The 23593-nt window shown below is 45.6% G+C and overlaps 1 protein-coding gene across 5 annotated transcripts in view; it reads right to left on the reverse strand.

The window, feature by feature from the left end:
- RARG (retinoic acid receptor gamma) overlaps positions 1-23593 on the reverse strand; it is a 289456-nt gene that overhangs the window by 20086 nt on the left and 245777 nt on the right. For all 5 annotated transcript variants that reach the window (XM_063952103.1, XM_063952104.1, XM_063952108.1 and 2 more), the window contains 2 exons: positions 2773-2921; positions 1019-1160 (listed from right to left, as the gene is read on the reverse strand). In XM_063952103.1, the coding sequence (XP_063808173.1) occupies positions 1019-1160; positions 2773-2921 (291 nt within the window). The remainder of the gene's footprint in view (positions 1-1018; positions 1161-2772; positions 2922-23593) is intronic.

Raw genomic sequence — 23593 nt, forward strand, 5'->3', positions numbered from 1 at the left:
AAAATTTCAGTTGCACTGCCATTTGCATGCTGATTGATAGGCAGCGGCCGTTTGTGGGCGGTAACTGACTGTTTTCAGGAAGTGTCAGGGAAAACACAGGCGTTCCCAAGCGTTTTCAGGTATGTGACGTCAACTCCGGACCCGATCAGCCTGTTCTCATCGCACTGTAGGGGTAAGTCCTGGGCTGCGCACAGACTGCACACACTGGTAAAAACATTAGATGGCGAGTGAGATGCGAACGGATTTGAAGATATCTGTTGACTGATGGATATTTGTAGCACGGCGTACACATGCGATCGCACACTTGCACGGGGGAATTTACACTCCTCTTGGGAGGTACTATCTGAACGCAGGACAGCAAAATTAGCAGCCCAGCGATCAGTTCTGAATTACCCCCTATGTCTGAATCAGGCGCTAAGTATTCCGTTTATAAACACTTCGCTTTCAAAGATGCCCTTGCAGCTACACAACAGAAAAGAATATATGGATTTTACAATTCTGCATCAATACAAGTAAGTGAACAAGCACAACCCATACATCAAACTAATTATACAACTATACAAAATAGGGCACAAAGCTAAAAACACAAACGGTGGAGAATTATTATATATTTTGTTATGCCATATTTATTATATACTGTACTTTTTCTTATATATATGTCAATAAATACGATTTTAAGAATAGTTTACATTTCAGCAGTTTTCTTTACCTCTTCTCCCCATGGAGTTAAGGAATAAAGAGTTTCTCACTTTGATGATAGGAGTGGGGCTCGATTGTTACTTGAGTATATGTTTATCCTTATGGAATTGGGAATCGAGGAGCCTCTCAGTGAAAAGAATCTATTTATATGAGTACCCAGGGGACACAGTGAGGTGCCGGGATTACTAGGAATGCAGAGTCCACAGCCTTAACCAACTCAGACCCTGGTGTGAAAGCGCTGACCCCTCTTCCAATGGAATTATCTATTTTCATGAACCACCCTGAGCAGTGTATTATTGAGCGCTTTACAATAACTCACCTTCTTTAGACATGCCGACCTGAAAACACTTCTGTAGTCGGCAAAACTGGCAGCGATTTCGTGTCACCTTATTAATCTGGCAGTTCTTATCGCGGTGACAAGTGTACACCATGTTCTTCTGTATGCTGCGACGGAAGAAACCCTGCCAGAAACAGGGAAGGGTGTGAGGTGAATGGATGGGGTGGGTGTACAACAAAAGGAGTGCAGGGGAAAAGAATTGGGGGGCAACTTATAAGAACAAGTGAGTGAAACACATAGGGGGAAATGTAATAGGGTGCGAGGAGCCGAAGGTGCGGGAGTTTGTGCAAGAATGCCCATATTTTTAAAGCGGCAATCATTTACAAGGCAAAACCAGGTTGGTTTTCCCTTGTAAATTATTGGCGCTTTAAAAATAAAGACATTTACGCACAAACTCCTGCAGCTCCGGCATTTCGCACCTTATTACATTTACCCCATAGAATCAGATAGGCACAATGATAGACGTGACGATCTGTACAATGAGGGATTGCTCACATTTGACATGAAATTTAAAAAGAAATGATGAACCAGAACTTAGAGGAGATAAATAAGAACTATAACTATCAAAACAAGGCAAGAGACTGCTTGCCATTGATCAAAAGAAAAATGTTCTAACAAAATAATGGAATGTTTCTTTTAGAAATATGAAACAGTCCCTTTTCCACTCGAGCTGTTTAAATATGTACCACCCTCTGTGAGCCTTGTTAGTGAGCGAGCAGGGGATGGAGCAAATACTGAGCCGAAATCATTGATTATCCTAAATAGACACAGATGATGAATGCATCATGGCATGTGGAGAGGGGGACAAATGAGTGAGGGGAGAGCAAAACTCTAACAGATGGAGATACTGAGACAATGACAGAGGAAAAGGGGGTGAGAGAGAGTTAAGCAGAGTGTTGTATCAGGAATTACAGCACATAGAGTGTACTCGCTTCCTTTATACAGCGGAGAAAGGGCATTTTTCAGCATGTAGAGTCATGCCACTCGCTGCAGTCTCATGAATATTATTAGAGCTCACAAAGTAGTTGTCTTATTTGTAAGAAAAAGTAAAAATAAATAAATAAATTTTAAAAAAAAGCAAATAGCAGGCGATGTATCAAGCGGTGAAAAGCGTGGAGAAGTGGAACAGTAGTTGCTCATAGTAACCAATCAGCTTTGAGGTAGCATTTATCAAGTTCAAAATGATGTAGTTATGTGACCGGCGGTCACAATACCGAGACCTACATCCTGTCCCATCAACATCCCGACAGTCGGCAGGCCGACTAACAGGGACTATTCCCACTCATGGGTGTCCACGGCACCCATGAGTGGATCCCTGTGGCGGTATGGGATCTCAAGCGCAGGTCACCCATAACCAACCCCGTAGAAATAATAATAATAATTTTATTATACAGCGCTCTTTCTCCAATAGGACTCAAGGCGCTTATTGGTTGCTATGGCCACCTTCTCCACTCTTTTCATTGTTTGATACATCAACCCTTTCATGCTTAATCTGTTTGTACAAGTTATCTTGTGCACAAGGGAGTCTTAAAAGTGCATCAATCAGAATGGGCCAAACTGCTCCTTTCCATGACATCTGGAGAACACTGCTAAGTATATTATGAGTTATTGCAAAATTGCCCAAGTGTGTCATAAAACACTGAGCTTATACAATTACACTTCAGATGGCTCATCTACATATGGCAAAGGGGTTGAGCTCTTCCCAGAAATATATAGGATCAGCTATGGTGACTTACCTTGCACCCCTCACAAGAGCTGACCCCATAGTGATATCCAGAGGACTTATCATTGCACACGAAGCAGGGCTTGTAAATACGTGGAGGTGGGGGAGGCGAGGGAGAGCTGGGGACCATCTCCTCTGAGCTGGTACTTTGCGTTTCAACAGCTGCACAGAAAAAAGAAGAAAAATAAAGTGGTTAGGAACCCATGGAAACTAGAATCTGAAGCACATCAATCTCAGAGCAGCTATGAGGGATCTCATTTTATGTAATGTGTGTGCTGTTTATTGTAATGACTGGTATTACAGTGCACCGAGCTTTTAATGGATACCTATGACATCTCCTTGAACCTTTTCTTACTTCCTACTTTACAAATGCTTTTAGAAATACTAATTCAAGGAGATGTTGAGGCCAAAAGGTCAATAATCAAGCATAAACATACGTCGTGTTCATATATAGCCATTGCCAAGCTTATCCATCTTCTTAACAATTATTAACATATGGCATTATTAGAAGTCACACAGGAACGTATAGGTAGTCATGCACGGCCACTTGAATCCTGGTGGTTATGAAAGCTTATTGGTGACAAAATGGATGCAGTAATTGAGACTGACAAAATATTGGTGAAAAGTGTTTTGGTCTATTACCCTTTGACAAGCATGATAGTGTTATTAATGCCTCGTGCTTGAGTTCCTAGTAAATTGTTGCTTTCTCATGAACAAATCGCAGTGTGTACAGATGACAAGTACTGGGCAGTAGGGACGGGAGCTTTGATGCTGTACATAAAACAACATAGTAGTGGTGAGCTGGAGGAGATGGAGCTAAAATCCCAATCTGACTCCTTCTAATACAGAGGGCTCTCATTATTTCTTCCCGTTATTAGGCAGGGTCTTTGACTAAAGGAAGCTGCAATGTGAATATCATATAGACATGTGCTAGTAATTTACCACAGCCCAAAATAACCAGGAGAGGGGGAAAGAAGGCAGCCTTAACCCTAATGTAACCCAGCCTCCGCAGCCCCCTCAGGCTGAGAACATCCCTCGGGGCAGCTCTGCAGATGCTTTTTATCCTAGCTTTCAACACACAGAATTTCCTGTTACAATGCCCTGAGAATCACATTCCAGCATTGCCAGGTTAGGGGACAGAGGGCGCGCTTATGTCCCTGGAGGACAGCCGGCACAGAACCCCCAGGAGACTGCCTTTATATCTGTCCATGATTGGGACATGTAGACATTATCTTTCTTTGCATCTTATTTGTATTTATTTTCTCTGTGTGTTACATCATCTTTATTTATATGTAATGTTTACTTCCTAACAATGTCACTGTTGTATTTACTAAAAAATAAGAATTTACTTACCGATAATTCTATTTCTCATAGTCCGTAGTGGATGCTGGGGACTCCGAAAGGACCATGGGGAATAGCGGCTCCGCAGGAGACTGGGCACAAAGTAAAAGCTTTAGGACTAGCTGGTGTGCACTGGCTCCTCCCCCCATGACCCTCCTCCAAGCCTCAGTTAGGATACTGTGCCCGGACGAGCGTACACAATAAGGAAGGATTTTGAATCCCGGGTAAGACTCATACCAGCCACACCAATCACACCGTGCAACTTGTGATCTGAACCCAGTTAACAGCATGATAACAGAAGGAGCCTCTGAAAAGATGGCTCACAACAACAATAACCCGATTTTTGTAACAATAACTATGTACAAGTAATGCAGACAATCCGCACTTGGGATGGGCGCCCAGCATCCACTACGGACTATGAGAAATAGAATAATCGGTAAGTAAATTCTTATTTTCTCTGACGTCCTAGTGGATGCTGGGGACTCCGAAAGGACCATGGGGATTATACCAAAGCTCCCAAACGGGCGGGAGAGTGCGGATGACTCTGCAGCACCGAATGAGAGAACTCCAGGTCCTCCTCAGCCAGGGTATCAAATTTGTAGAATTTAGCAAACGTGTTTGCCCCTGACCAAGTAGCTGCTCAGCAAAGTTGTAAAGCCGAGACCCCTCGGGCAGCCGCCCAAGATGAGCCCACTTTCCGTGTGGAATGGGCTTTTACAGATTTTGGCTGTGGCAGGCCTGCCACAGAATGTGCAAGCTGAATTGTACTACAAATCCAACGAGCAATCGTCTGCTTAGAAGCAGGAGCACCCAGCTTGTTGGGTGCATACAGGATAAACAGCGAATCAGATTTTCTGACTCCAGCCGTCCTGGAAACATATATTTTCAGGGCCCTGACTACGTCCAGCAACTTGGAATCCTCCAAGTCCCTAGTAGCCGCAGGCACCACAATAGGCTGGTTTAAGTGAAATGCTGAAACCACCTTAGGAAGAAATTGAGGACGAGTCCTCAATTCTGCCCTGTCCGTATGAAAAATAAGGTAAGGGCTTTTATAGGATAAAGCCGCCAATTCTGAGACACGCCTGGCTGAAGCCAGGGCTAACAGCATTACCACTTTCCATGTGAGATATTTTAAGTCCACAGTGGTGAGTGGTTCAAACCAATGTGATTTTAGGAATCCCAAAACTACATTGAGATCCCAAGGTGCCACTGGAGGCACAAAAGGAGGCTGTATATGCAGTACTCCCTTGACAAACGTCTGAACTTCAGGAACAGAAGCCAGTTCTTTTTGGAAGAATATTGACAGGGCCGAAATTTGAACCTTAATGGACCCTAATTTGAGGCCCATAGACAGTCCTGTTTGCAGGAAATGCAGGAAACGACCCAGTTGAAATTCCTCTGTAGGGGCCTTCCTGGCCTCGCACCACGCAACATATTTACGCCAAATACGGTGATAATGTTGTATGGTTACATCCTTCCTGGCTTTGATCAGGGTAGGGATGACTTCATCCGGAATGCCTTTTTCCTTCAGGATCCGGCGTTCAACCGACATGCCGTCAAACGCAGCCGCGGTAAGTCTTGGAACAGACATGGTCCCTGCTGGAGCAGGTCCTTTCTTAGAGGTAGAGGCCACGGGTCTTCCGTGAGCATCTCTTGAATTTCCGGGTACCAAGTCCTTCTTGGCCAATCCGGAGCCACGAGTATAGTCTTTACTCCTCTCCTTCTTATGATTCTCAGTACTTTTGGTATGAGAGGAAGAGGAGGGAACACATACACTGACTGGTACACCCACGGTGTTACCAGAGCGTCCACAGCTATTGCCTGAGGGTCCCTTGACCTGGCGCAATATCTGTCCAGTTTTTTTGTTGAGGCGGGACGCCATCATGTCCACCTTTGGTTTTTCCCAACGGTTCACAATCATGTGGAAGACTTCTGGGTGAAGTCCCCACTCCCCCGGGTGAAGATCGTGTCTGCTGAGGAAGTCTGCTTCCCAGTTGTCCACTCCCGGAATGAACACTGCTGACAGTGCTATCACATGATTCTCCGCCCAGCGAAGAATCCTTGCCACTTCCATCATTGCCCTCCTGCTTCTTGTGCCGCCCTGTCTGTTTACGTGGGCGACTGCCGTGATGTTGTCCGACTGGATCAACACCGGCTGACCCTGAAGCAGAGGTCTTGCCTGACTTAGGGCATTGTAAATGGCCCTTAGTTCCAGGATATTTATGTGAAGTGACGTTTCCATGCTTGACCACAAGCCCTGGAAATTTCTTCCCTGTGTGACTGCTCCCCAGCCTCTCAGGCTGGCATCCGTGGTCACCAGGACCCAATCCTGAATGCCTAATCTGCGGCCCTCTAGGGGATGAGCACTCTGTAACCACCACAGGAGAGACACCCTTGTCCTTGGAGACAGGGTTATCCGCTGATGCATTTGAAGATGCGATCCGGACCATTTGTCCAGCAGATCCCACTGAAAAGTTCTTGTGTGGAATCTGCCGAATGGAATCGCTTCGTAAGAAGCCACCATCTTTCCCAGGACCCTTGTGCATTGATGTACTGACACTTGGCCTGGTCTTAGGAGGTTCCTCACTAGGTCGGATAACTCCTTGGCTTTCTCCTCCGGGAGAAACACCTTTTTCTGTACTGTGTCCAGAATCATCCCTAGGAACAGCAGACGTGTCGTCGGAATCAGCTGCGATTTTGGAATATTTAGAATCCATCCGTGCTGTCGTAGTACTACTTGAGATAGTGCTACTCCGACCTCTAACTGTTCTCTGGACCTTGCCCTTATCAGGAGATCGTCCAAGTAAGGGATAATTAAGACGCCTTTTCTTCGAAGAAGAATCATCATTTCGGCCATTACCTTGGTAAAGACCCGGGGTGCCGTGGACAATCCAAACGGCAGCGTCTGAAACTGATAGTGACAGTTCTGTACCACAAACCTGAGGTACCCTTGGTGAGAAGGGCAAATTGGGACATGGAGGTAAGCATCCTTGATGTCCAGAGACACCATATAGTCCCCTTCTTCCAGGTTCGCTATCACTGCTCTGAGTGACTCCATCTTGAACTTGAACCTTTTTATGTAAGTGTTCAAGGATTTCAGATTTAAAATGGGTCTCACCGAGCCGTCCGGCTTCGGTACCACAAACAGCGTGGAATAATACCCCTTTCCCTGTTGTAGGAGGGGTACCTTGATTATCACCTGCTGGGAATACAGCTTGTGAATGGCTTCCAATACCGCCTCCCTGTCGGGGGGAGACGTTGGTAAAGCAGACTTCAGGAACCGGCGAGGGGGAGACGTCTCGAATTCCAATTTGTACCCCTGAGATACTACCTGCAGGATCCAGGGGTCCACTTGCGAGTGAGCCCACTGCGCGCTGAAACTCTTGAGACGGGCCCCCACCGTGCCTGAGTCCGCTTGTAAGGCCCCAGCGTCATGCTGAGGACTTGGCAGAAGCGGGGGAGGGCTTCTGTTCGTGGGAAGAGGCTGTTTGCTGCAGTCTTTTTCCCCTTCCTCTGCCCCGGGGCAGATATGAGTGGCCTTTTGCCCGCTTGCCCTTATGGGGACGAAAGGACTGAGCCTGAAAAGACGGTATCTTTTTCTGCTGCGAGGTGACTTGGGGTAAAAAGGTGGATTTTCCAGCCGTTGCCGTGGCCACCAGGTCCGATAGACCGACCCCAAATAACTCCTCCCCTTTATACGGCAATACTTCCATATGCCGTTTGGAATCCGCATCCCCTGACCACTGTCGCGTCCATAATCCTCTTCTGGCAGAAATGGACATCGCACTTACTCTTGATGCCAGAGTGCAAATATCCCTCTGTGCATCTCGCATATATAGAAATGCATCCTTTAAATGCTCTATAGTCAATAATATATTGTCCCTGTCCAGGGTATCAATATTTTCAGTCAGGGAATCCGACCAAGCCACTGCACATCCAGGCTGAGGCGATTGCTGGTCGCAGTATAATACCAGTATGTGTGTATATACTTTTAAGGATATTTTCCAGCTTCCTATCAGCTGGTTCCTTGAGGGCGGCCGTATCAGGAGACGGTAACGCCACTTGTTTTGATAAGCGTGTGAGCGCCTTATCTACGCTAGGGGGTGTTTCCCAACGCGCCCTAACCTCTAGCGGGAAAGGGTATAATGCCAATAATTTTTTAGTAATTAGCAGTTTTTTATCGGGGGAAACCCACGCTTCATCACACACCTCATTTAATTCATCTGATTCAGGAAAAACTACGGGTAGTTTTTTCACACCCCACATAATACCCTTTTTTGTGGTACTTGTAGTATCAGAAATGTTCAAAACCTCCTTCATTGCCGTGATCATGTAACGTGTGGCCCTACTGGAAAATACGTTTGTTTCCTCACCGTCGACACTGGAGTCAGTGTCCGTGTCAGTGTCTGTATCGACCTGAGGTAACGGGCGTTTTATAGCCCCTGACGGTGTTTGAGACGCCTGTACAGGTATTAACTGATTTGCCGGCTGTCTCATGTCGTCAACAGTCTTTTGTAAAGTGCCGACACTATCACGTAATTCTTTCCATAAGACCATCCAGTCAGGGGGTGACATCACTAACACAGGCAATTGCTCCGCCTCCACACCATTTTCCTCCTCATACATGTCGACACAGCGTACCGACACACAGCACACACACAGGGAATGCTCTGATAGAGGACAGGACCCCACTAGCCCTTTGGGGAGACAGAGGGAGAGTTTGCCAGCACACACCAGAGCGCTATATATATACAGGGATAACCTTATATAAGTGTTTTTCCCTAATATAGCTGCTGTATATATTAATATGCCAATTTAGTGCCCCCCCTCTCTTGTTTTACCCTGTTTCTGTAGTGCAGGACTGCAGGGGAGAGTCAGGGAGCCTTCCTCCAACGGAGCTGTGAGGAAAAAATGGCGCTTGTGTGCTGAGGAGATAGGCTCCGCCCCTTTTTCGGCGGCCTTTCTCCCGCTTTTTTGTGGAAAACTGGCAGGGGTTAAATACATCCATATAGCCCAGGAGCTATATGTGATGTATTTTTAGCCATTTAAGGTATTTTCATTGCGTCCCAGGGCGCCCCCCCCCAGCGCCCTGCACCCTCAGTGACCGGAGTGTGAAGTGTGCTGAGAGCAATGGCGCACAGCTGCGGTGCTGTGCGCTACCTTATTGAAGACAGGACGTCTTCTGCCGCCGATTTTCCGGACCTCTTCACTCTTCTGGCTCTGTAAGGGGGCCGGCGGCGCGGCTCCGGGACCCATCCATGGCTGGGCCTGTGATCGTCCCTCTGGAGCTAATGTCCAGTAGCCTAAGAAGCCCAATCCACTCTGCACGCAGGTGAGTTCGCTTCTTCTCCCCTTAGTCCCTCGATGCAGTGAGCCTGTTGCCAGCAGGTCTCACTGAAAATAAAAAAACCTATTTAAACTTTTACTCTAAGCAGCTCAGGAGAGCCACCTAGATTGCACCCTTCTCGTTCGGGCACAAAATCTTAACTGAGGCTTGGAGGAGGGTCATGGGGGGAGGAGCCAGTGCACACCAGCTAGTCCTAAAGCTTTTACTTTGTGCCCAGTCTCCTGCGGAGCCGCTATTCCCCATGGTCCTTTCGGAGTCCCCAGCATCCACTAGGACGTTAGAGAAATGTCTTTATTACTTGGATTGCAATGTGCAGGCCACCTTCAGAACCTCAGTGATCACTAATCTGCACCCTGAATCCCTGCATGTAAATTACTGTCTGCCTTAGACGCGGACAAATCACACACCGCTGGGAGATACAGGGGCAGATGTATTAAGCCTGGAGAAGTGATAAAGCAGTGATAATGTGGAAGGTGATAACACATCAGCCAATCAGCTCCTAACTGTAATTTTTCAAACCGTAATGATTGGCTGGTGCGTTATCACCTTCCACTTATCACTGGTTTATCACATCTCTAGGCTTAATACATCTGCCCCACAGTAGCTAAACAAGCAGATAAAATGCTGCAAATCACATATGCATGCTTCTAATCATCAGCTTCATTTTCAATGTTCTTACAAATGGCTACTACAGTAGGCAAATACTATAAAGTGTTATCATTGTAAATACTATAAGAAGGTAAAACGTATGATGAAATCACAAAGGTATATAGAAAACAGTTAAAAAGCAGGTAATTAGAGAACAAGCACACGTGTCACTCCATTAGGATGGAGCTATGATGGCTAACAGATAGCAGGTTATACGTCATGTGTTAACGTTACATCTAGGCTGGTCATATGGTCTGCGATAACTAGAATTACAACTTCTCCTTTGATATTCTGCATATGTGACAACTAGCTGCTAATCCTCACTAAGCAGTCATATGGGTTGCAAGTACCATTCATCAGGACACAGCGTCCTCTTTCTTAAAGCTTTCATTCACACAGATCTGGGTGACAGAGACAGAGTGGTTTGGGACTAAGGGTAGATATTCATTACAGAGGATGAATGAGCTATCTGAAGAGTGGGAGGACAGAGCACACAAACTGTCCTCTTGGAAGAATGTATAAATAGATTGGCTGAGATGCGGAAAGCTTATAATGTTGAAAAGTTAACAAATGCACGGTGAAGAACTCATACAAGACTCGACTTCTCTGAAGCACATCACACATACTACTAAGTTGGACAAGTCATGTTGAGTAGGATCAACTAATGGTAATAATGACTGGACACTTCTGGACATGTTATATAGTACCTTACCCCCACATCCAGTGGACAACACTCTATCACCATCTATAGAACGTCACCTCTCCAACCTAGGCACAATGCTGCTACCTGTCATTCTGCTGTAGATCGTTTGTTACCAATGTGAACTGCAAGATCTCAGCCCCAGCATTCTAAATGCAATGCCATGTACAATACACTATGTAAAATCAATTAGGTCATATTCATTTGTTTAGTATATTAACTAAATCGGGTGCTGCAAACCTGTGATTCTGCACATAGGCTTGCAGCACCCGGTGGGATAGTGGGCGGAGCAGGGCGTCCATTGCTGCACGGATTAAGCAAATGCGCCTACTTCTTCTGTCACATACCAATATGAGATATCATTTTGGGAAATAGCCTATATAAACAGGACAAGGGGGTATGCCCAGAAATGTGTACCTTCTTCTCCCGCACTAGATTTTGGTCTGGTCTCATCCTATTTCAGTGAGACACATTTTGCACACTTCTCTCACATTTCTAAGAGCCCTTAGTCAGATATCGTTAAGACAGTCCTGATGTCCCCTCACTCTCATGAAAAATGTAAAGACATAAACTAAGTTAAGCTAAGCATAATTGTAGAGTATCTTCAGGGGCCTCTGCAAACCCACAAAGAGCACAGACTGGAGACAGCTCCAAGTACCGGGATGTGAGTATGCATTTAGAAATGCGGGAGGTTGTCGAGCACAGGACAAGGCCGCCCCACATGCCGGGTCTTTCAACTCCTCACCCTGCTAAAAAGCGAGCACATCACTAAACAGCAATGCGCTCGCATTTTTAGGGTAGGCCCCCGCCTCCATAGCCTAGCTGCGAAGGCAGTCACTGGGCCACCATGTTTTGGGGTCGCAGCGGCTTGTTGTGACATCATGCAGCCGCGGACCACCTGCAAACGGTCCAGACACACATCCGTTGTTCGGACCGCACCCCCTAACGATGCGTCAAAGACCACAAAAAGCTGCATCGATGTTCCCGCCCACTCAATCAGGCAGAGGCGTTCGCACAAGTGAGACGCCATCGCATCTCATGTGTGTGCACGCGCAGTGCGGCTCCTGCACAGCGGTGGTCAGTATGCGTCTCATACTGAATTAGGCCCTGAAAGGCAGGAGAGGAAGACACTGAGGAGGCACAGGGAAAGAAGGGGGTAGACACAGTCACATAGGGAGAAAACAGGAGGGCAGCCACTAGTAAATACTCAGTCTGTACTTTGTGGCGATTGCAAATTCCCTTAACTATGTTTATTTATAATGTGTTCAATTATAGTTCAATTATGCACCTTTAGGGCTAAACTGTACTAACTAAAATGGTTTTGTACTTAAGAACTGCAATTGTTACTTATTAATGAGCACAGACCCTTCCCGTTCCGCTGTACTTCTCTAAAAGATATATAGTGTTGCAATGTTAGTTTACATTGTCTTCCTTGTATGTATATTTTTTTTAAAGAAGCAACATAAAGTATATGTGACGACCTACATGGTTTAATGCACTTATTTAACTTGTATTTATTTAATTTATTTTATGTTTAAAATAAACACACTACATAAATGCATTAGATGACTGAAGTAGTCGCATCCACTTTCTGCTGCTGTACTACCTCTCGCTCTCAACCACTGTAATAACTATAAAGAACTATCAGCCAAACAAACATTATCAGGAGCCAGACACCGGCTGCAGCCATAGAGATCTATATAATATATACAAAAGCGAGCCAAGAGCAACATTTTAGTGGCCATGAATCCCTTCCTTATTAGATTTTCTCAGCCCTGCCTTAAATTCGCACATATACTAGGAACTTATACACCAGAGGAATTTATGAGGTCTTAAACAAATGTCAAGTTCATTCTCTGGTGAAGTTTAAAGGGAGAATATATCCTAGATGAGTTTACATTATGTTAAGAAGGCAGTAAAACATACAGAGATATATATGTGTGTGTGTGTGTGTGTGTGTGTGTGTGTGTGTGTGTGTGTGTGTGTGTGTGTGTGTGTGCGCGCGTTGTTGATGTCTTGTTTACTTGACAAATGAAAGCATGAACACTTTTTCATATGTATCAATACATCACCACTTGATGATAAGAGGCCTATTATTGAATGCAAATATTGTGGTCAATCCTACAAAGCTGCTGTTTTTGGATCTCATGGATATCCCTCATATCATGGATATGAAAATCCCTTAATTTTCATTTGCTAAAGCAGTCCGCATAGCTTCTATTGGACAGCAAAGATTACCTATTTGGCAAGCGGCGAAAAGCTTAGTCTGTAAGAGCTGGCATCCATAAGCTAACGCCAACTTTGAATGGCATTAGCTTGTTCTATCTCTTTGAAAAGGGATATTTAGATTCCTCCCCAGTAGGCCTGACGCTCCTCCCATGTAAATCCATGTATACCACAGTGATCACTACACTGAAAGTCTTCACTGGGACAAAATCTTATCTGCCCCAGCTAGAATTTATTGATAAAGTGCCCTGAATCAAAGTATCTAATCGCCTTGGATAGTGGTGATCGGTGATGCTGTTTATTGGGGCTACTTTCAATACTTGTTTAACAGGTAACTGAATCTCTGAAAAGCTTTACTCTACTTGAAATTCCCTTGTAACCTGCTTTTTGTAATTAGGCATAGACACTTATATGTACCATATTTCTTTACTGTGTGATCCAAGTATGTTATTTCTTCTATAGGTTTTCAGTGGCCACACGTGCTGATCCAGCCACTTGGCTCAGACACTGAACAATAGGATCAATATTCAATTAACAACAAGCATAGGTGGGTAAATTGGGTGGAATTTAGGCGTTCTGATAAAAGGCAAGTAGCCCATTACCCATTATTACTGTCAGAGGCCAGTAATATCCATCACCCGAAATTAACCCCCAGTGCGTGCATTGGAAGTGCTTTCTTCTGCTAACGGCATGCCAGATTGGCAGTCCCTGGAGGGTAGGGGGGGTTTCTTTCCCTTGGACTACCAGTCTGGACTGCGATTGGCAGAAAGCGCTGCCATTATGAAGCCACTCCCCCTGGTAGGGGCAGAACTGATTACTGTTAATTTTGCAGCATGTGTGGCCAACTTTGCACTTACTATTAGCTCTCATTTTATCTACCAGCCAATCAGTTTGACAGACAGCTCCACCATACTGTATGTGGCCTTTAAATGACATGAAAAAACTCTCATCAGATTGTGTTTGATCTGGCAGAACTAATAACCAAAGAGGAAAAAAAAATACATTCATCTTTCAAAACAGTAATAAAATGTTTATGGCAAAACTAGTAGAGAAGCACCAACATTCTGCATGGCTATATTACCTAATGTGCCGTAATATATACCATGGTGCAGTATGTTATGGTGGGGTCTTTTTCTGTGTATGAACTTAAAACATACTGTATGTCCATGTATGTTTTCCTGTCTCTGTGCAGGAGATGTGTGTGCATGTATTTTCCTGTATGACTGTGTGCTTACTTGTGTGTGCTGGGTGTGTGTTTTAGGAATGTTGGTGCGGTGATTGCTCCTCTCTGTCACAATAGCTGAAATGCTCTAGCAGGACTAAGCTGAAAAGCTTTTCAACACCTGGGGGGAGAGTCCTTCCCCCTCTAATGCAAACACCCCTCTCATGGTCCTGCCAAATTGAGAACTGACATAACCGGTCCCTCAGGTACATACTGCTATTAACTCATTCCGTGCAACAGATAAGACAGTATCCTACAAGGTCTGTAGTAAATGACACATCATTGGCTCCGCTGACGGACAGGTTATGGAGTCAAGGCAGTCAGCTAGTACCAAATCTGTGGCTATAGAGATTACTACTACACCCAGTCACTGAGACATTGCTCCGAAAACATTTGCTGGATTAGTGTGTAATGGAAATGTTAAGTACAACTTGCATGAACCAATTCATCTGTTATATAAAGGTCCTTCCCACTATCCCACTATGGGAAATAGGAAAACATGTAAGAACACAAAAACCAGGGCCGGTGCAACATTTCCCGGCAACCTAGGCAAAACTTCAGCCTACTGCCCCCAGCCACCACCAATACCCACTTCCTAGCCTTTCAGATGAAAGTGTGACTTATAAGCTCCACAGCCACCACTTGCATTAAGTACAAAAAGAAAGTTTCTTTCATGGTTTCTTTTCTTAATTTTGTGACAGGCCGGCTCTGTGGTGCCTGCCTAAATCTTGACGCCCTAGGCAGCTGCCTAATGGTAGAGCCGGCCCTGACAAGAGCAGACCACCGAGGACCAGATTATGGATGCACACCTACAGTTATTTGGGTTAGTGTTCAGCTCTCTACACTACATGTGAGATAGGGATCATTGATCCCTGTGGCCAATCCATTTTATTGCTATTGATCAATTAAGCATACCAAAATGAATGCAGAGTGTACTCCTGATGGAAAGGCGATGGTTATTTCATATCACACGTAAGCACTGTTTAGAAAGTGGCCTAGAGTAAACAGAAGGGATAAAAATAAGGCCTGAATGAGATACGTTGGTAGATACAGTGACACAGTAATGAAAATCCAAATTCGTTTTTTTTCTAATTGTTGTATGTTTAATTGTTTCCATGGTATACTACTTAACAATGTCTATTGTGAGTATCTGATAATTAGATCAGGTGGGATCTAATAGCCAATCACAAGCTACAAATAGCCCACCTGAGCTTGCTGGGAACAGAAGGGCAGTAGGAGGAGGGGGATCGAGCTTATCTCCTTGATGGCTCATCTCAGCAATGCCATTTTCCCCAAATAAATAGAACCAAGGAATTAAGATCTTAATCAGCAATTCTCTGTCTACATCCCTTTGTATGTATATAAAGGAGTGAAGAATGGCAGGAGTCCCTTTTGCCTGCTGAGGGATTCAGATGCAGTAAGACAGAGGTGTTTGTGGTGGGGGGTGGGGGGGATGTTGATTTAGAATATGAGCCATTGTCTTATCTTAAAGAGGTGAAAATCACTCTGCTCTCTGGGCATAGTGAACTCAGGCAGTGATGTTTTGCATGGTAATTGCACGCCACAATGGGTGGGGAGGGGGAGGTAGGAGGTAATCCCTTCTTATAAAAGACCATCAGAAAGTAATACCTGCAATTGGTCTGAATGGATACAACCAGCCTGTGGATAAATAGAGCTACTCTTTGCTTGATCCCGTGCATGTCCGTGGATCTTGCAGCTAATGTGCACATGTGCATATATTTACTATATATTGAGTTTATATATCCAAAACTGATTTATGATGCTGCTTTGGCAGGCAAAGCAAACATATTTGTAATCATGATAAACAGGTGTTGTAATAGCTCTTCTGTACATCGCAAGTACCCCGGGGGGGGCACGCAAGCCACGCATACCACAAGTTGATAAAGTCTGCTCTCAGTGACAGCTAGTATAAATTTGACTCATGCTTTCCATAAGTAAAATGATAGTAAATCACTCATTACTATTGAGATGATGAATCAGAAACAAATACTTATTTGTGGCACATGCTCAGTCGTCTCTGATTAGTCAAATCGTTCCGGCGTTATTGGGGTACTGCTGCCCTGGAAATGTTCACTTTGATTAAAAGAGATTTCTTGTAAAGGAAGGAAGTGCTTCTCATAATTATACAGCTGGGCACATGCCGCTTACAGACAGACAGACTGCAGTAAGAGTTTTGCAGAAGAGAGTGTAGTAACGGACATAATGGATTCACAAAATAGTGCACAGGACCAGTAAGCAATGTGCGACTTTCAGCTGTGTCTGTTCTGTGCAGACTGACATCTGTAACACACACCTTACGGGCATATATACAAATAGTTTTATTTTACAAAAGAAATAGAAGAAAAATGACCCTGTTCCAAAGAGCTTACAATCTGATCTTGACTATAAAATGTAGCACACGATTATAAATTGCATCCGCAAAGAGACAGTCACCTCTCTAAAGTATTAAGCCACTCTGGAGTTTTTCGGAGCTGAACTGTCATGTTCGGGGGAATTAGGTCAGTTGTCAGACAATGTTTCCAGAAGCAGGGCGTCATGGCGGAGATATATAGGCTATGCTTGTCTGTCCTGTTCCTACCTGGCTTCAGATCTCATAGCTTGAATGAATTATCAGGTAATCTAATTATAGGGAAGATTTAGAAATCTGTTTAGATATAGGATCACTCTTACTCTTTGGCACGCCTTCACTATAGTGGAAACTCTGCAGCCTAAACATCAGTAACTAACTCAACAACGCCATGCAGTGTCGGACTGGGGCATAAAGGGCCCACCGGGGGATTGAGTGGTATGGCCCATTTTTTGGGTGTGTGGCCAGTCTCCAGAGGGGGTGTGGCCAGCCACCACAGAGGTTTGGCTAACCATTAGTGAGTGCATGGTCTGGGCACCATGATAAATAAATATGTATATAATATATATATATATAGAGAGAGAGGAGAGAGAGAGAAAGATGTAGAAAATACTGCTAGTGCATACCAGATTAATAACAGCGATGCATTGTAGAGAATACACCGTAGGGTGTCATTCCGAGTTGTTCGCTCGTTATTTTTTTTCGCTACGGAGCGATTAGTCGCAAACTGCGCATGCGCAATGTTCGCAGTGCCTGCGCCAAGTAAATTAGCACAAAAGTTTGGTATTTTACTCACGGCCTAACAAAGATTTTTCATCGTTCTGGTGATCGGAGTGTGATTGACAGGAAGTGGGTGTTTCTGGGCGGAAACTGGCCGTTTTATGGGAGTGTGCGGAAAAACGTTGGTGTTTCTGGGAAAAATGCGGGAGTGTCTGAAGAAACGGGGGAGTGTCTGGGTGAACGCTGGGTGTGTTTGTGACGTCAAACCAGGAACGAAACTGACTGAACTGATCGCAGTGTAGGAGTAAGTCTTGAGCTACTCAGAAACTGCTAAGAAATTTCTATTCGCAATTCTGCTAATCTTTCGTTCGCAATTCTGCTAAGCTAAGATACACTCCCAGAGGGCGGCAGCTTAGCGTGTGCAATGCTACTAAAAGCAGCTAGCGAGCGAACAACTCGGAATGAGGGCCATAGTCCTGTGCAGTATAATGCAACATATGTATAATGTATAATTCAAGTGCACAGCCTGGAACCTGATTCCTACAGCAGATGGGGCCCCAGACAGTGGGGCCCACCGGGGGTTTCCCTGTGCCCCTGTGGGCCAGTCCAACCCTGACGCCATAGATTCTGCCCAAAAGTGTCTTCTAAGCATGCACGATGGGATTAGCACAGTAAAAAAGCAAAAACAACAGTGTCCTTTCAGTTGTATTCACTGTGGGATGAAATACATTGTACTAGTTCTGATCATTAGTCCCTATAATAAACACGTCTGTAGTACAGTACATTGTTCGAAGAGAAAGGATGAAAATGGAGAATAGAGAATGGAGGAACCCTGCACTATTCTATTTTTGCGACCACATTTTTCCAACACCAATCATCACAGTCAGTTTTGTAACTTAAGTATGCTAGTCCAGTGCTGCTTTCTGCAGCTCTCTTTAAAATAAGAATTTACTTACCGATAATTCTATTTCTCGGAGTCCGTAGTGGATGCTGGGGTTCCTGAAAGGACCATGGGGAATAGCGGCTCCGCAGGAGACAGGGCACAAAAAAGTAAAGCTTTTACCAGATCAGGTGGTGTGCACTGGCTCCTCCCCCTATGACCCTCCTCCAGACTCCAGTTAGGTACTGTGCCCGGACGAGCGTACACAATAAGGGAGGCAATTTGAATCCCGGGTAAGACTCATACCAGCCACACCAATCACACCGTACAACTTGTGATCTAAACCCAGTTAACAGTATGATAACAGAAAGAGCCTCTTAAAGATGGCTCCTTAACAATATAACCCGAATTTGTTAACAATAACTATGTACAGTATTGCAGATAATCCGCACTTGGGATGGGCGCCCAGCATCCACTACGGACTCCGAGAAATAGAATTATCGGTAAGTAAATTCTTATTTTCTCTATCGTCCTAAGTGGATGCTGGGGTTCCTGAAAGGACCATGGGGATTATACCAAAGCTCCCAAACGGGCGGGAGAGTGCGGATGACTCTGCAGCACCGAATGAGAGAATTCCAAGTCCTCTTTTGCCAGGGTATCAAATTTGTAGAATTTTACAAACGTGTTTTCCCCCGACCACGTAGCTGCTCGGCAGAATTGTAATGCCGAGACCCCTCGGGCAGCCGCCCAAGATGAGCCCACCTTCCTTGTGGAATGGGCCTTAACAGATTTAGGCTGTGGCAGGCCTGCCACAGAATGAGCAAGTTGAATTGTGTTACAAATCCAACGAGCAATCGTCTGCTTAGAAGCAGGGGCACCCAACTTGTTGGGTGCATATAGTATCAACAGCGAGTCAGATTTTCTGACTTCAGCCGTCCTTGAAATGTATATTTTTAAGGCTCTGACAACGTCCAACAACTTGGAGTCCTCCAAGTCGCCAGTGGCCGCAGGCACCACAATAGGTTGGTTCAGGTGAAACGCTGATACCACCTTAGGGAGAAAATGCGGACGAGTCCTCAGTTCTGCCCTATCCGAATGGAAGATTAGATAAGGGCTTTTATAAGATAAAGCCGCCAATTCCGATACTCTCCTGGCGGAAGCCAGGGCCAGTAACATAGTCACTTTCCATGTGAGATATTTAAAATCCACCTTTTTCAATGGTTCAAACCAATGGGATTTGAGGAAATCTAAAACTACATTTAGATCCCACGGTGCCACCGGAGGCACCACAGGAGGCTGTATATGCAGTACTCCTTTAACAAAAGTCTGTACCTCAGGAACTGAGGCCAATTCTTTTTGGAAGAATATTGACAGGGCCGAAATTTGAACCTTAATAGATCTCAATTTGAGACCCATAGACAATCCTGATTGTAGGAAATGTAGGAAACGACCCAGTTGAAATTCCTCCGTCGGAACACTCCGATCCTCGCACCACGCGACATATTTTCGCCAAATGCGGTGATAATGTTTCGCGGTGACTTCCTTCCTTGCCTTAATCAAGGTAGGAATGACTTCTTCTGGAATGCCTTTCCCTTTTAGGATCTGGCGTTCAACCGCCATGCCGTCAAACGCAGCCGCGGTAAGTCTTGAAAGAGACAGGGACCCTGTTGTAGCAGGTCCCTTCTCAGAAGTAGAGGGCACGGGTCGTCCGTGACCAACTCTTGAAGTTCCGGGTACCAAGTCCTTCTTGGCCAATCCGGAGCCACTAGTATTGTTCTTACTCCTCCTCACCGTATAATCTTCAATACCTTTGGTATGAGAGGCAGAGGAGGAAACACATATACTGATTTGTACACCCAAGGTGTTACCAGTGCGTCCACAGCTATTGCCTGTGGATCTCTTGACCTGGCGCAATACTTGTCCAGTTTCTTGTTGAGGCGAGACGCCATCATGTCTACCATTGGTCTTTCCCAACAGTTTATTAGCATGTGGAAGACTTCTGGATGAAGACCCCCCTCTCCCGGGTGAATATCGTGTCTGCTGAGGAAGTCTGCTTCCCAGTTGTCCACGCCCGGGAAGAACACTGCTGACAGTGCTATTACGTGATTCTCCGCCCAGCGAAGAATGTTGGCAGCTTCTGCCATTGCACTCCTGCTTCTTGTGCCGCCCTGTCTGTTTACATGGGCGACCGCCGTGATGTTGTCCGACTGAATCAACACCGGTTTTCCTTGCAGGAGTGGTTCCGCCTGGCTTAGAGCATTTTAGATTGCTCTTAGTACCAGAATGTTTATGTGAAGAGACTTTTCCAGGTTCGTCCATACCCCCTGGAAGTTTCTTCCTTGTGTGACTGCTCCCCAACCTCTCAGGCTGGCGTCCGTGGTCACCAGGATCAAATCCTGTATGCCGAATCTGCGGCCCTCCAATATATGAGCCTTTTGCAACCACCACAGAAGATATACCCTTGTCCTTGGCGACAGGGTTATTCGCAGGTGCATCTGAGGATGCGACCCTGACCATTTGTCCAACAGATCCCTTTGGAAAATTCTTGCATGGAATCTGCCGAATGGAATTGCTTCGTAAAAAGCCACCATTTTTCCCAGGACTCTTGTGCATTGATGTACAGACACCTTTCCTGGTTTTAGGAGGTTCCTGACAGGTCGGATAACTCCTTGGCTTTTTCCTCGGGAAGAAAAACCTTTTTCTGAACCGTGTCCAGAATCATCCCTAGGAACAGCAGACGTATCGTCGGAAAACAGCTGCGATTCTTGGAATATTTAGAATCCAGTCGTGCCGTCGAAGAACTACTTTAGATAGTGCTCTTCCGACCTCCAACTGTTCTCTGGAACTTGCCCTTTTTAGGTCGTGCAAGTAAGGGATAATTTAGATGCCTTTTTTCTTTGAAGAAACATCTTTTCGGCCATTACCTTGGTAAAAAGGCCCGGGGTGCCGTGGATAATTCAAACGGCATCGTCTGAAACTGATATTGACAGTTCTGTACCACGAACCAGAGGTACCCTTGATGAGAAGGACAAAATTTGGACATGGAGGTAATCCTTGATGTCCAGGGACACCATATAGTCCCCTTTTTTCCGGTTCGCTATCACTGCTCTGAGTGACTTTATCTCGATTTGAACCTTTTATGTAAGTGTTCAAAACATTTTAGATTTAGACTATGTGTCACCAAGCCGTCTGGCTTCAGTACCACAATATAGTGTGGAAAAATAATACCCTTTTCCTTGTCGTAGGAGGGGTACTTTGATTATCACCTGCTGGATATACAGCTTGTGAATTGTTTCCAATGCTGCCTCCCTGTCGGAGGGAGCCGTTGGTAAAGCAGACTTCAGGAACCTGCGAGGAGAAGATGTCTCGACTCTCCAATCTTTACCCCTGGGATAATACTCGTACGATCTAGGGGTCAACTTGCGAGTGATCCCACTGCGCCCTGAGACTCTTGAGACTACCCCCCCACCTTGAGTCCGCTTGCACGGCCCCCGCGTCATGCTGAGGACTTGGCAGACGCGGTGGAGGGCTTCTTTTCCTGGGAAAGGGCTGCCTGCTGCAGTCTACTTCCCTTACCTCTATGTCTGGGCAGATATGACTGGCCTTTTGCCTGCATGCCCTCATGGGAAAGGAAAGATTGAGGCTGAAAAGACGGTGTCTTTTTTAGCTGAGATGTAACTTGGGGTAAAAAAGGTTGGATTTCCCAGCTGTTGCTGTGGTCCCCAGGTCCGATGGACCGACCCCCAAATAACTCCTTCCCTTTATACAGCAATACTTCCATCTGCCGTATGGGATCTGTATCACCTGACCACTGTCGTGTCCCTGACATCTTCTGGGAGATATGGACAACGCACTTATCTTGATGCCAGAGAGCAAATATCCCTCTGTGCATCTCACATACATATATATAGAATGCATCCTATTAAATGCTCTACATGAATAAAATATTTTCAGTCAGGGAATCCGACCAAGCCAACCCAGCACTGCATCTCCAGGCTGATGGCGATCGCTGGTCGCAGTATAACCACCGTATGTGTGTATATACTTTTTAGGATATTTTTCCAGCTTCCTATCAGCTGGCTCCTTGAGGGCGGCCGTATCTGGAGACGGTAACGCCACTTGATAAGCGTGTGAGCGCCTTATCACCCTAAGGGGTGTTTCCCAACGTACCCTAATTTCTGGCGGGAAAGGGTATAACGCCAATATTTGCTATCGGGGTAACCCTACGCATCATCACACACTTCATTTTATTTTATCTGATTCAGGAAAAACTACAGGTAGTTTTTTCACTCCCACATAATACCCTTTCTTGTGGTACTTGTAGTATCAGAAACACGTAACACCTCCTTCATTGCCCTTAACGTGTGGCCCTAATGAGAAATACGTTTGTTTATTCACCGTCGACACTGTATTCAGTGTCCGTGTCTGTGTCTGTGTCGACCGACTGAGGTAAATGGGCGTTTTTAAAACCCCTGACGGTGTTTCTGAGACGCCTGGACCGGTCCTAATAGATTGTCGGCCGTCTCATGTCGTCAACCGACCTTGCAGCGTGTTGACATTCTCACGTAATTCTCTAAATAAGCCATCCATTCCGGTGTCGACTCCCTAGAGAGTGACATCACCATTACAGGCAATTTCTCCGCCTCCTCACCAACATCGTCCTCATACATGTCGACACACGCGTACCGACACACAGCACACACACCGGGAATGCTCTGACAGAGGACAGGACCCACTAGCCCTTTGGGGAGACAGAGGGAGAGTCTGCCAGCACACACCAAAAACGCTATAATTATATAGGGACAACCTTATATAAGTGTTTCTCCCTTATAGCATCTTTTATATATATACAATATCGCCAAAATCAGTGCCCCCCCTCTCTGTTTTAACCCTGTTTCTGTAGTGCAGTGCAGGGGAGAGCCTGGGAGCCTTCTCTCCAGCTTTTCTGTGAGAGAAAATGGCGCTGTGTGCTGAGGAGATAGGCCCCGCCCCTTTTTCGGCGGGCTCGTCTCCCGCTATTTTTGAAGTTAGGCAGGGGTTAAATATCTCCATATAGCCTCTGTGGGCTATATGTGAGGTATTTTTTGCCTCTAATAAGGTTTTTATTTGCCTCTCAGAGCGCCCCCCCCAGCGCTCTGCACCCTCAGTGACTGTTGTGTGAAGTGTGCTGAGAGGAAAATGGCGCACAGCTGCAGTGCTGTGCGCTACCTTTATGAAGACTCAGGAGTCTTCAGCCGCCGATTTTGGACCTCTTCTCTCTTCAGCGTCTGCAAGGGGGCCGGCGGCGCGGCTCCGGTGACCATCCAGGCTGTACCTGTGATCGTCCCTCTGGAGCTAGTGTCCAGTAGCCAAGCAGCAAATCCACTCTGCACGCAGGTGAGT

Source organism: Pseudophryne corroboree, chromosome 2 (genome assembly GCF_028390025.1).
Source record: "Pseudophryne corroboree isolate aPseCor3 chromosome 2, aPseCor3.hap2, whole genome shotgun sequence".
NCBI classification, from domain to species: Eukaryota; Metazoa; Chordata; class Amphibia; order Anura; family Myobatrachidae; genus Pseudophryne; species Pseudophryne corroboree.